Raw genomic sequence first — 15,439 nt, 5'->3', positions numbered from 1 at the left:
AAAAGTAAAGTATTTTTGTTCTAGGTATTATACATTGTTAATAAAATATCATATCTCGGTGTAATTAAACACGGTACTTCATATGTAACAGCTTTCAATTGTGTTAATGAAGATTGGATATCAATTAAAAATGTATATAAAAAATTGTCTGAGGATCTTGATATTCTGAATAATGTACAATTTTCTACAGGAATAAAAAATCATTACCGGCAATCATAAAGGGATTAAAGGAAGTGTCATCAAAAGTTTCACATGATACCTGAACATTCTCTAGAACTAGGCATGGAGTATAGGAACGTATTTCTTAGTCATTGATTGTTAAAGGCGTTCTTTCTTCTACCGATTTCCTTAATGCCCATGTTTTGATTTAAGTTACTAGGTTATGAAATATTTGCAATGTCAGCGTTATCCCCACCTCTTCCAGTAGTTCTCAGAAGACAATCAAACGAATGACACAAACCCATTACCCTTTGGTTTATCCTCCTACTATAACCACAATAGCTACGTTATATGTCAGAAGAAATGACTTGTTCCGGAATAAGTATAATGAACTATGACATATTCCATCGTAATAAAGAACACGCTCAACAGAAGATCGCCAACTAATGAAGTATGACATATGTCATGTAAGTCACGAGTCTGTGAATGGTCTGTCAGAAGACTATGTTGTACGGTGTCCCTTAAAATAAAATACAACGGCAGCCGACTTTAAAGAAAGCTAACCGGTCATAGTACTGTTATCTTCTGGTATCTTCCATCGTCTTTGGCGTTAGTACTTACAGTACACAATGTATCCAACTCTGACGACATACAGTAATAAAAGTTATGAGGACAAGGTCTAATATCACTTACTCTGATGACATTTAAACAGTAGAAAATATAAAGAAAAAACTGTACGACAAGGTTCGATATGATTAGCTCTAATGATAAACGAACAATAAGTAACATAAATATATGATGAAGACTTCTCATAACCACCAACACTTATTACTCGTAACAAATGAAATAATGATTTATAACGTCTACATCCTGACATATGAATAATTGATCTAGACAACAGACCTGACGTTTGTGCGAGAGTGCGTTTCGGTCAAGGGGCACGTTTAATAACCTTCCCCTTTCTCACTTTCATATTAGCTTCATATTACAAGGTATGATTATTTACGTCGAATCATAGTAATTGTTTAATAACTTTGCGAATACAAATTTTACAAAAGTCAGTAAATATAGAAAAATAAAATTAAGAGAGGGGAAAAAAATATGAAGAATACTTTAGATAGTTTTTCTATGCCAAATACAGTAAGTCATACACCTTTACTATAACTATATAACTTTAATATAATACATTTCCCTTCGCGGAAGGCCTCTTATACTGATTTCCATATTAAGATATAATAATTTTCCCTCTCTGTCTTATTTCCATATAACATTGCTCTCAATTTATACCAAATGTACAGTTATACAAACTATTTGCGAAGGAAAAACTTTTACATTTACGCATGGTGTCCAGAATTGCTGCCAAGATTGATTTTTTTTCATTTTTTTACGGTAGAAATTGCCTGGATACATTTCTCATCAGGACGGATCGACGAGAGACTGCATCCAGTATTTCCCTGACGGTTTTGCGAGAATGCGTTTCGGTTAAAGGGCACGATCCAGAAGCCTTCCCCTTCCTCAATCATTAAAGAGGCAGCGAGAAGTAGTAAGGTTTGAGATTTATTTATATTTACGATTCTGTTTTTGGGAAGGGGGCAGCGCTCATCATACGTATGCCCTTCCACTTCAAATAAAGCATATTGATAGTAGTAATTATATTGTACCCATTTATTATTGTCGACTTCCATTTCAATTTATAGAGCAACTCTCTAAAGAAATCTACCGAGGACAGCATTCAATAATGTTATATGGGGACGTGCGTCTTTCAGCAGAATAGGTTTTGTAATGTCTATAGACAGTATTTCATTGACTTTGTCCTCGCTGCAAGGCTCCGAGCAAAAATGAAAGATATGTAAATCGCACAAATATTTCTTTTTCCGTTAAAGAAATTTCTTGCATCCCTACATGCCAAGTTTGAAATCCAGTCCTTATCAATTTTAAGCCAAGCGCAAGACGATATAAATTCATTGAGTTGTCGTGAATGAGGTTAAAGGAATGTGATGATACAGAAAACTTCGATAAAATTATCGGAGAACGGCACGAGACGCGCTCTCCAAACAATATTCACTGGAAATGTGATCCCAATATCCACGCCCGATTGCCTAGCAAATATCGACATCCCAACGTTTGGTAATGAATGCGTCCTATTCGGTTACTTCCAAACGCATCTCTAACTCAATAAAAAGGATCTGGATTAAGTTATAAAAGCGGGTCGTTGCTTGCGGTGACATGCTCCTAATATTGGACGTGACCAATATAAACAGGATCTACATAATTCTCCTCTCATGGTGTTGGATAGAATTTTAAGTGATGTAAATACACTATAGTTTGTTTTAAGGTACTAACGTGGCGCACGAATGTCTGTCCAATAACAATAAAAGCATTATCGTATTACTGACAGTAAAGTACCTAAACAAGAAGGCGGATTTGTTTTATTTCCTATTTGTGAAAACCACATGCATGCTGTGTATTTTCTTCCTCTAAACCTCTCTATACCTTTATTTTAAAGAAGAACGTGGATTTGTTTAAAGCACATTCTTGCCTCGTAATTTATTACTCGATGAAACACTCCATACTTTTACTTCGAGAAGAACACTTTGTTATTTTATTTCCCATTATTTTTAAGCACATGTTTCCTTCGTAATTTCTTCCTCAATGAACCTCTCTATACTATTATCTTAGAGAAGAACACGGATTTGTTTAAATTTCCATTCTTTTAAAGCATGTGCTTGCTTCGTATTTTCTCCCTCAATGAATCGCTCCATTCTTTTATCTTTAAGAAGTAAGCTTAGCTGTTTTATTTTCCATTTTTTTTAAATCTCATGCTTGCTTCAATTTTTCTTTTCTTCCTCAATGTACCTATCTATACCTATATTTTCTGTTACGAGTGTGCTCCCTATGGAGAGACTAGTGTTCTTTCTTTCGCCCGAGACAGTCAGAATTTTTATGGATAACGTCAGCTTATCGGTGTTAACCACTACGTATTCTCGGTTAAGGCTGACCGGTGTGTGTATCTTGACTAGACGTTTGTCTTGTGTACTGACGGCTTCAGCTGTATGGTTCGGTAGGAGTAGCTTTTCTGTGAACTAGAAATATTTTGCTTGATCACAAGGGATAAATGAAGTGGAGAATAACCCACCACTCCCGTTAAATTATATAACCTATCACAAGAGTTAAATGAGGCAGATAATAACCCACCACACTCGCTTAAATATACTGCCTTTCACAAGGGATCATTGAAGCAGAGAATAACCCACCACACTCGCCTGAATATACCTCCTATCATAAGGGTTCGATGAGGCAGAGAATAGCACACTACACGCGTCTGAAAAACCTACCTATTACAAAGGATCAATGAGGCGGCAGAGAATAACCCACCACACTCGTCTGAATATACTACCTTTCACAAGGAATCATTGAAGCAGAGAATAACCCACCACACTCGCCTGAATTTACTTCCTATCACAAGAGACCATTGAAGCAGAGAATAACACACTGCACTCGTCTGAATATACTTCTTTAATAACAATGGATCAATGAGGCAGAGAATGACCCATCGCACTCGTCTGAATATTCTACCTATCACAAGAGACCATTGAAGCAGAGAACGACCCACTGTACTCGTTTGAATATTCTACATATCACAAGAGACCATTGTGGCAGAGAATGACCCACCGTACTCGTCTGAATATTCTACATATCACAAGAGACCATTGTGGCAGAGAATGACCCACCGTACTCGTCTGAATATTCTACCTATCACAAGAGACCATTGAAGCAGAGAATGACCCACCGTACTCGTCTGAATATTCTACCTATCACAAGAGACCATTGTGGCAGAGAATGACCCACCGTACTCGTCTGAATATTCTACATATCACAAGACACCATTGTGGCAGAGAATGACCCACCGCACTCGTCTGAATATTCTACCTATCACAAGAGACCATTGAAGCAGAGAATGACCCACCGCACTCGTCTGAATATTCTACCTATCACAAGAGACCATTGTGGCAGAGAATGACCCACCGCACCCGTCTGAATATTCTACATATCATAAGAGACCATTGTGGCAGAGAACGACCCACCGCACTCGTCTGAATATGCTACCTATCACAAGAGACCATTGTGGCAGAGAATGACCTATCGTACTCGTCTGAATATTCTACATATCACAAGAGACCATTGTGGCAGAGAATGACCCACCGCACTCGTCTGAATATTCTACATATCACAAGAGACCATTGTGGCAGAGAATGACCCACCGCACTCGTCTGAATATTCTACATATCACAAGAGACCATTGTGGCAGAGAATGACCCACCGTACTCGTCTGAATATTCTACATATCACAAGAGACCATTGTGGCAGAGAATGACCCACCGTACTCGTCTGAATATTCTACATATCACAAGACACCATTGTGGCAGAGAATGACCCACCGCACTCGTCTGAATATTCTACATATCACAAGACACCATTGTGGCAGAGAATGACCCACCGCACTCCTCAGAATATTCTACATATCACAAGACACCATTGTGGCAGAGAATGACCCTCTGCACTCCTCAGAATATTCTACATATCATAAGAGACCATTGTGGCAGAGAATGACCCTCTGCACTCCGCATAATATTCTACATATCACAAGACACCATTGTGGCAGAGAATGACCCTCTGCACTCCGCATAATATTCTACATATCATAAGAGACCATTGTGGCAGAGAATGACCCACTACACTCCGCATAATATTCTACATATCACAAGACACCATTGTGGCAGAGAATGACCCACCGCACTCCTCAGAATATTCTACATATCACAAGAGACCATTGTGGCAGAGAATGACCCTCTGCACTCCGCATAATATTCTACATATCACAAGAGACCATTGTGGCAGAGAATGACCCACCGCACTCCTCAGAATATTCTACATATCACAAGACACCATTGTGGCAGAGAATGACCCACCGCACTCCTCAGAATATTCTACATATCATAAGACACCATTGTGGCAGAGAATGACCCACTACACTCCGCAGAATATTCTACATATCACAAGACACCATTGTGGCAGAGAATGACCCTCTGCACTCCTCAGAATATTCTACATATCACAAGACACCATTGTGGCAGAGAATGACCCTCTGCACTCGTCTGAATATTCTACATATCACAACAGACCATTGTGGCAGAGAATGACCCACCGCACTCGTCGCAATATACTACCTATCATAAGGGATCAACGAAGCAGAGAATAGCCCACAATACAATTCAGGTTTTTTTAATAGTTGTTTACATTTCAATACAATTCTATGAACAATTATTTCATTAGTTTAGTTAAGTTTAATTTTATTATTCCTATTAACAGCCAGGGTCATGTAAAGAAGAAAGACGAGAAAAGAGGACGTACTCAAAAGTGTCTAGAAAAGACCAAAGACCAGTGGTCAGAGCCTAGCTACTGTCATTTATGGGGTTCGAACTCGCGGCCCGGAGGTGGAGGCTTATGATAATATATCTAGAAATCTTAAGAATCCGGCTACGGCCCAGTGACGAGACGAGATGTAACATCGTAATACATATAGCGAAGAATAACAACCATATCTGTTCACGATCAACTGTTTAGACGTTCCGTTATGAATATCATTGTATATCAAGATTTCTTAAATAAAACAAGATCACAAATGTCAAGCAATGTTTTTGATGTTTATTTTATAAATTCAAGGGCAAATTTCATGACAAATCTACATTTTTCAGTATTAGTTTTGTTTAACAAAGATATCGCATATCTTTTCCTCGTCAATTTACGTTTGGTGACCTCATCATTAACATCGTGTATCATTATCACTTCTACCCAATCCAATGAATGTACTTTATGTATTACATGCTTAGAAAATGACTGTCACATGAATCGTTTGAAACCTCTGTGCAGTCGTACAACTATACTTGATTTTCTATTGCGTTACATATGTCAAAGGCACGATACATCTTTATAACAATGCATTACATCATAATCACATGTCGTTTGGAGTGTGCTTGTTTTCTTTTTTCTGGGGTCATATCTTTAGCATACATCTTTTTGTGTACGTTTATACCGCTTTGTTGAAACGACTCAACAATCCAATCATAGAACTAGATTACACTGCCCTAACCAACTTTATTTTTAACAAGCGCTAATGGAAAGGTAGTTATTTTTCTATCAGCTTCATTTGTATTCTGTGGCATGGACTTGTCGTATGTTGATTCCGCATATTTAAGATAAGACTTTCCTTGCATTATCCCGTTCTAGCTATGATTAATTCTATCTCCAGGCATCTATGTGCGGTGCCTACGCTTTAACACTTTAACAAAGCCCTAGATGTACGCGTATAAAATACACTATAAAAAGAATAGCATGACACGAATATCGGTTCAAAGGTACTACAGATTCCTAGAAAAAAATCTGAATATGTTAGTTAATTATTCAGTAAATGATATGATTTCATGGAATAAGCCGTGTAAGGTCAAATAATAAAGACCACCTCGGGGAACTTAGTCTGTATAGCCAAGCGGTCTGTAAAAACGTGTCAATTTGTGCCATTTACAATTTAAGGAAGTGGTCTTAGCAACGCATGGGCTTTTAGGGCAGGTATCAATATATACAATTAAATCATATTTAAACATATGAACTTTTACATGTTTCGTTTTGTGACTGAAAAGCAATCTACGCATGCACTTATTATATCCATCTTGAACGCAATTTGAATTAATTGTTTAGTATGTAATTAAAAATCCAAAATTTTATAGTATCATAAAGTTGAAAGGGAAAGGTAAAGAAGGAAAAAAAGACAAATAATGTTTTATGTGACCAGGAGACAGTGCAAAGAACCTTTCTCAATTGGGACGGTGTTTGAATTAGGTCAAAAGTGATGCAGTAACAAAGTTTAACATATGGAAGATATCTGAGATAAATGTAACATGGTGTAACATAAATGATTACAAGAATGAATGGGGATAGCATTTTAATATTAAGATAACCTATTGAAGTTATTAAGGTAAAAATTTTAGAATGCTTTCATTCTCACTATTACGAAAATGAAATGGGAATTACATTAAACTTATAAGATTGCCTATTGAATAATGTTATCTTAATGATTTTAAACGCAATATACCACAAAGAGCTGTAAATCCATTCAAATGAAAACAAATGACAAACAAGCAGTTCAGCCAAATTCGTGATGCGACTTAAACAGAAGCAAATTATGACGTATCTATATACTATATAGAGTGAATGAAGTTGCAATCACAGCGTTATAAAATTATCTATCTGCTAAGGTAACAGAACAAAGCAAATCAATTAACAATAATAAAAACTTTTTTTTAAATGATACACCATGACTCTAAGGTGATAATGCCGCTGATGTTTCTTATTTCTAAATACATGTACCATAAGCAACGCTTACATGTATGTATACACTGCAACTGTCCCACATACTGACCGATAACTACTGCCGGATAAACTTGTGCTTTATCCGTCAATACGATATGCTTTATCCGTCAATACGATCACGTGAATTTGTTCCATATCTGACGGAACTTTTTCTAACTTGACCCAGAACTTGAACCTTCCGGTGAATGAAACGTCATTCAGTCCCGCTAAAACGTGACGTCACATTCATCGAAATGACGTCATTTTTTACGATATCGAAAATCTCGTATGGCGGTGTCGTCTTTTTCTTGGCTCATGACAAAGGTATGTATTGTTAAGTAATTCTTTAATGGGTATTTATTGCTATTTGAGTATTTTCATTTCCTTTCAGTGATATATCACACTGAATAGAATTACGGTTACTGTTAAGTGAATGCGCTTATTTATTTCCCACGGCAGTAAAAAGGAGTACACTCTCATTCGGTTAAGTGAATGAATCTTTACCTCCGCATCAAAGAAGCGTCTCGCTTCGAGCGAAACAAAGTAAGGAACTGTCAATTTGCTTTCGTTTTGAAAGCCATAATGGTTGCAGGATAAACAGAATACACGGTTAGTATCTTACAATACAAGTTTTATTTTGGTGCTCGACACGGAAAGCCGAGATGACTCGGCAAAGCCTCGTCATCTCGGCTTTCCTAAGTCTCGCACCAAAATAAACCTTGTATTGTAAGATACTAACTGTGTATTCTCTTACATGTATGTATACACTATGAATTTAATGTAATAATATGATTGATATTTCCTTTTTTACGATATAGCATAAGCAATGCTTAGATGTAATATAGCCATGAAAACAGTACTTAACGCAGTAACATGCAAAATGAACTCGAAACAGTTGGATTTTCTAACTACTCCCAAACGAATTACTCTTGTCGCTTATTGTTATTATGATAAAATTTCTAATCTGTTTTACACAAATCAACACATTACGTTCCATAATAAGTGGCATTGCATGCACGATCTGTCAAACAATATATAAAACAGTTTTTCAAGAAGATGATATGAAACATCTGTAAATATTTTATATATATTGCATAGAATCAATAATTTTAAAAAATCTATTTGGTTTATCTCTTTTAATGTACAAGCATTTCATCTTATACACAAGATTCATTTTTTGACTTACAAAAGCATTTGTTCTATATAATCTATTTCTATTATTTGTTCAATATATCTTTCTGACGTCGCCATGAGGTGTCGTTTAATGCTAGCTATTAATTTGAAAGAAATGCCAGAGTTATTTGCTCTGAACTGTCTGGCAGAAAATCAAAAAGCAATAACAACAAAATCGACGTTTGCTGCATTCACACAGGAGAAATGAATACCAAGGCTATATGAAAACTGTCACACTGACTGACACACATGATATTTCTCCATTTAAGAAGCGGTAGATGTCGATATAGTTCCCTGGCAGAGACGGAAAAAGAAACATACAAATATGTAAACAGTAGTTGCTACTCCAGTTGCTAATCTTAGAGGTTTCCGTATGTAAAAAGGACAATTTCCCTGGCCGAGGCATATAGAATTTTGAAGACTTCTGCTGTTTACCATGGATGTTTGAGACTGTTAGAGTGGTGAGATTTCGATTAAATTCCATGGCAACACAAACAAGTCTATACAAACTTGTTGGTATTTCTGTTGCTAGTCCTCTGGGTCAACAAATTATAGAAGATGTATCTACATTACGTTTCCTTGGCCGAGACAAACAGAAATGTATAGAAAGTGGTTGCCACTTATATTGATAATCTTCGAATATTTAATTGAAGTTCTACTATTTGACCAATTGCTATGTAATTTGACATCGAAAATTTGTCTGTTTTTTGAGTTGTTTAGTAAAATATTGCAGTATTTCAGTTTTTAATCGCTAATATTCTACTTAAATATGTAATGGTCCATGAGGTTGCCGAAACAGAAATTTAAAGTTTATCAAAAAGAAATTTGACATCGAAACATTTTTAAGCGTGGCCTGACTACGCCGGAAACATAGAGGACAACCCAAATAATAGAAAGTTTGAAAATTACTTTTTTAAAAGATGAACTAGTAATAAATGTAGTAATGATGATATGATAATACCTGTTCAGACAAAATTATCAAACTCCTTTACATCTTCATATAAAAGGTGAAAGCAGTTCTGTTTAGGTACCATTACGTACACATAACAAAGGCTACAAAAAGACGACATTCAAACTATACATCATGATCACAAACACATGTATCGCCATGTTGCAAGCTTCTGGGATTGGGACACTCTAACATACTTTAAAGTCTTAGCATATAAATAGCTATATTAGCTTCTCTGTTAGCTTCATTTGTCTAAGTTGCATCACTTCTTGTGCGTGGATGACTAAGCTTGAACTGCGACTTTAATTTGGTATGTTTCCGTCAGGGATCATAGGGATTATAGGGGAAAATTCTTCTATGATCAAGTTCGTTTTTTTGCGATAACGTAATTGGTAGCAGATGTAATTATAACTCTGTATTTGTAGAACAGTAAGAGTTGCTGTTTGTGTGGACCATGGGAGTATGTCAATAAGAAATCAGCTTTTATACCAAATCATATATACCTTTTTTAGTTACTAGATCATTAATTGTTTAAAATGTATAACAACTATTTTTACAGCTGTGTATATAATAAAAGCATAATATTTTGTACGCTGAAATGAGGTAGTGAAGCTAAAACAAATGACAAATACATAAAACATGACTTATGCATAGTTAAAGGGATAAATAAGATGACTGTATTTAGTAATTGAAACAAATATACTTACACGGCAATAAGACGAGTCCTTGTCGTACCGTAGGCATCTAAAAAGATTCCCAGGGGTAAAAGAAGTCCATGTCGAATTATCAACACTATGGCATTCACTATATCCAACCTCTCCTCCTGCTCGTCACAAAAATATCTGGAGTCATTCAGAGGAAAGGAATCGTACACTTCATACTCGTAAGGTGGTGTTGTGGTCCGCCATTTCTTTCTAGGGCGACATTTCCGTCGGGACTTGTTTTTGTTTATATTCGTACGTATTATAGGTGTTTCAAGCTCTGTAAGCATGTCTGTGTTCAGAACCGTGTTTGGTAATACATCCGGAACATCTTCTTCAAGTGTTATGTTACATAGATCTAAAAAGTAACGGTCCCTTCGAAGAGTCACAGATAACCACGACCATCCAAAGACAATACCGGTAAAGAACAAACACTCCATAACAGCCCAAATCAGTGTTAAATGGCGCTTGTTAAATGAGCAGTGCACCATCTTGCTTTAAATAACCAAACCTAATGACAATCAGAAAAAAGACTGTATCCTGCTTAATAGCAATCTAGAACACTATGTGAAAACCAATTCCTTGGTCAAGTAATCATGTGGCACATTTCATTAAGAACTCTCGTGTATGTGCGAGTATGGAAAATAGATTGTCGTAAAGACTAATTAACTGCTCGACTGAGCGACAAGCTAGAGTCTTAGCCTTCTATTAAATCTAATATATCTCTCGTAACTTGCTGGATTTGCTAATCACACTGCTGTCCGAGCCGAGCGTTACAGAACTCTGGGATGTAGTAGAGCACGCCAGTCACTGTCTATTGTCTATGTCGCCGCTGATTCGATTGATATTCGCGTTGTGCCTAATAGACAATCCGAAAGGCGTATGGTTGCTAAACGCCAAGCAAGAAAGGGTGGGAGTGACCGGTATAGAATAGCACGCCTAATGGCCACGATGTTTACTCGTGTGTAAAGTGTAAAGTTAAATCATAACTATTATTACCATCGTGCTGGTCCTATGAGTTTATCTATAGACTCCAGTTGTTGCACGACAATATTGATCAATGCCATACATGACATGGTGTCTTTGCCATGTTCCTTAGGAGAAATATTTCCACCTTAACAAGTTGGGGTTTTCGTTGACCAGTATTTTAACATGCTCCACAGAGCATAAACTACTCTCATTATTTGATCAATAACTGGATTTCTTATGTAAATATATGTCTAATTTACACAAATATATAGATACAGTATATACCTTATATATAATTGAGTTCCCTTTTGGTGGATGCAAAATCAGTACTTCGACATACAGGGATTAGTCCCATGGACTTTGTTCGAGACACAATTAATTATTTTCAATATTTTTTTCATCTTGAAGCTCAAATTTTTCAATGTTGGTAACGACGGAAAGTAAGTTTTTGTTTCAACTCAACAAAAAAACTAACTCGTCTGCTCCTGAAAGAGGAAATCCCCATTCTTCAGAGGTTTAGCATCATTAGAAATTAATTCTTTCTGTGCAAAACTTGGTTTGAGATAGTTAACGTCCTAAAGAGTACATAAAACAAAGCCATCTTTATTATGCAAATAATATTGAAGGAATTTAAAACGTTCGAACAGTAAAACAGAATGATAAAATATCAAAAGGTTTTAAAGGAGATAATGCTTTTACTGTTTTATTTTAAAATTTCAAGTAGGAACCACCGTATATCATTGAAATTTAGAATGATATAACCTTGAAATTCCCTATAGAAATCATCTTACCTAAGTTTGCAAACACATTGTAGATCGATGGCAATCTCTTTAAAACACAATGACTATTTTCAATTCGTTTGGTGAAAAGGAGGTAGAATAATATTATGTGTTTTAATCAAATTTAGATCGATCCTAGATTTCATCATGCTGTGTTTTACGTTTATGAATCTGTTTCCGAGTGTGTACATTTACAACAAATAAATTGAATATTGCTTTTTCATATGCAGTGTAAAGGTCTAAAGCATGTTCTAAATTTTTTGAAGGTCGACGATGGCCGAGTGGTTATTTAAGATGTCTCAATATATTACCACAAGACCTCTACCTCTGGGTGGCGAGTTCCAATCTCATGTGGAGCAGTTGTCAGGTACTGACCGCTGGTCGGTGGATTTTCTCCTGTTACTCTCGGCTTTCCCCACCAACAAACCTGCCACGTCCTTACATGACCTTGGCTGTTAATAGGACATTAAACCAATAAATCCATCCTGACATTTCTTCATTTTGTATTTAGTTTGAGCGTCAGCCCTATTTTCCATTTCGGGTAGTCGATCCTTATCTTCCGATACATTTTGTACCTCTTGTATGCCAGAAATCTAGATGAAATATTGCCAAATTGAATTTCCCTACATTTATAAACTGTTAATTCAATATATAAGATATAGCTTTATGAAAATTAGCAATTCATTTTGATAACGTTTTAAGTGTAAATCATGTATAACATTGTGTTACAGACTGACACTTATCACGTTAAATACATTAATTTCTTTTTATGAAGCGACAATTTCTTAGTATTTAAAGCTTAATGTACGCTCACTCAGATTCTGAAAACAAAATTTTAATTTAATAAAATGTCAAATTATTGTATTGGCAGCAAATTTGTTTCGCAAACTTAAAATTCCTAATTTTGTGAATATTATTTTGATTCTTTTGAGTCACGTTTGATTATTACGTTCTATTGTTTCTCCTAATCGTGAGTCTACAACAGAAACCGTCTATTTAATCAATACTACATGGTTTCGAGCAACATTTCTTATTGTTTAGAATAAGCAACATGGAGCTTTACACGGATTCGCGTCCAAAATCCTTAAAGCGTTGTCTGGCCTTTCGAAATTTTAACAGGTTTTACTTTTTGTTTCACTTTACGCTTTATGTTTCAACTATCGGAAATGAGAACGTCAAGACAGCAAGTGAAATACTAAAAGATGATATTAAATTGTCAAATTGATATTTTAATTGCTGTTACCATGCACATTAAAAGTGCTATGCAAATAATATATACCGTTAGTGTTGCAGAAATTCAGTATGGGTTTGTCTCATTGAGATATATGTACTTCAACGATTTTAATTAGAAGTGACATTATCTTTTCCTATTCGTGCGTTTTGATTAATTCTAATTGTCGCCTGGATCGATGAGTATATATTGATTGCATTTCTCATTTCATTAAAGGGATTAATTACAGGCTGGAGGTTTCCTTTTCTTTTGTCAGTTTTTAGTTCTAGATCAATTATTATATTGCTATTCATAGATCCTATTCTGCGTCGTGTTTTTATTAATTCTAATTCCAAGTCAGCTTCACATGGAGCGTCACTGTAGACATTTTGTACTCCCATACTTGAATGTGTTATCCCGCGGATGCTAGTGAAAAGATAACTGTTTCTCCCATCCTTGACTGTGTTATCCCGCGGATGCTAGTGAAAAGATAACTGTTTCTCCCATCCTTGACTGGGTTATCCCGCGGAAACTGTTTCTCCCATCCTTGACTGGGTTATCCTGTGGATGCTAGTGAATAGATAACTGTTTCTCCCATACTTGACAATGTTATCTCGCGGTTTCGACGGAAAAGATAACTGTGTCATTTACCAGGGGTAGGAAAAAGACAGCCCACACGCTCTTGACAATGACGTGATACATCGATACATGCGGATACTATTGTCGACGACGCTATTAATTTTGACCGATTGGGACTTCTCTGCGATGTCAACGTTATGCAACTTTTAAAGTATGGGAGAAAATGTATCAAACATTAGCCAGTCAAGTGTGCAAGAATATCTCAACCTTCGTGCGAGATTTTAACCAACCAACAGAGGCTTCCGAGGTTTGGCAATTAAAACCTTCTTGAGAGTTGATATATTCTTGTCCACTCAACAGACCCATGTGAAATTCAATGAATCTCTTTCACCTCTTCCTCTGCTAAGGTTTCTAAAGCTATTCTCGTAACCTACTCTTCAATGATATACATTTCTACGTGGGCGAGTAATTATAATTTCAAGCCCAAGGTCTACTTCCTGTTGTTATTTCTCGGTCTCCAATTAAGGTAACGATTTGTATATATATATATTTTTTTTAAAGGTAAACCAAACATTATGCCAATGTTTTGAAAAAAATGGTTTTCATGATAATAATAAAATGAATTGTTCTAAAAGACTGATACCGAACTCCATCGCAAATCGTCGAGGGTCGTTTAGGAGACATCTGTAATTTCAATCATTAGTTGTTATGAATGATATGGGTTAGAACCAACCAGGGAACAAGTAAGTCGATGGGAATTAAGACACTCGACACCACCTTTGTTGGCACCAGTAGTTATACTTTCTAACAAACGCTTAACGATGAGAATAATAAATATACTGCATCCTTGTCAAAAAGCTCATAAAATGAAATAAATCTTGGCTGTTCCGTTGAGATATCTAAAATATAACGACATATAAACAATATTCATTATTATTTGTTACCACAACACGTATGAGTGATATAGCACTTCCACTATACAAGAAGACACAACACGAACATACCGCAGTCGCCCAAAACACGCACCTAGCACTTCACACAGGCTACACACTGGATACATGAGAGGCTGTCCTTACATGACCTGGCTGTTAATAGGACGTTGATGAATCAAAAAAACAAACAAAACAATACTTAGCATATGGCGATATATTCTCAGTCTCTTTAATATGAGTGGTCCTTTGTACGGTGTCGTCAGTTGAACATTGCATGCGTTTAACTTCTTGAAATGCGACTTACCAAGTCAAGTAAAGTAAACTAATTTGACGTCCATTTGCATTCACAAAAGTGAAAAGCTGGAATCATTTACTATTGAAAATCAAGAGACATATCACGACATACTGGTTAACATGCTGAATCGAAGAATTGTTCTGTAAAGAAATAACATTATAAAGCTTATGTATTTAAATTGGCGCAATTTAACGTCCTTTTTCAGTCTAAAAGAGCTTGACATTTTATATTAAGCTTACTTCTATCAAGATGTTTGCTTTAGTTATTGACCTTGACACTTATCTAA

At 36.0% G+C, this 15,439-nt stretch overlaps 1 protein-coding gene across 1 annotated transcript in view; it reads right to left on the bottom strand.

Moving 5' to 3' along the window:
• LOC138331622 (equilibrative nucleobase transporter 1-like) overlaps nucleotides 1-11,133 on the bottom strand; it is a 75,662-nt gene extending 64,529 nt beyond the window's left edge. The window contains exon 1 of the mRNA XM_069279340.1: nucleotides 10,396-11,133. Within this exon, the coding sequence (XP_069135441.1) occupies nucleotides 10,396-10,880 (485 nt within the window). The 5' untranslated portion in view covers nucleotides 10,881-11,133. The remainder of the gene's footprint in view (nucleotides 1-10,395) is intronic.
• Between the last annotated feature and the right edge of the window lie 4,306 nt (nucleotides 11,134-15,439).

The sequence above is a fragment of the Argopecten irradians genome, chromosome 9 (assembly GCF_041381155.1).
Source record: "Argopecten irradians isolate NY chromosome 9, Ai_NY, whole genome shotgun sequence".
Taxonomy (NCBI): Eukaryota; Metazoa; Mollusca; class Bivalvia; order Pectinida; family Pectinidae; genus Argopecten; species Argopecten irradians.
This window is presented reverse-complemented; position numbering and strand designations above follow the sequence as displayed.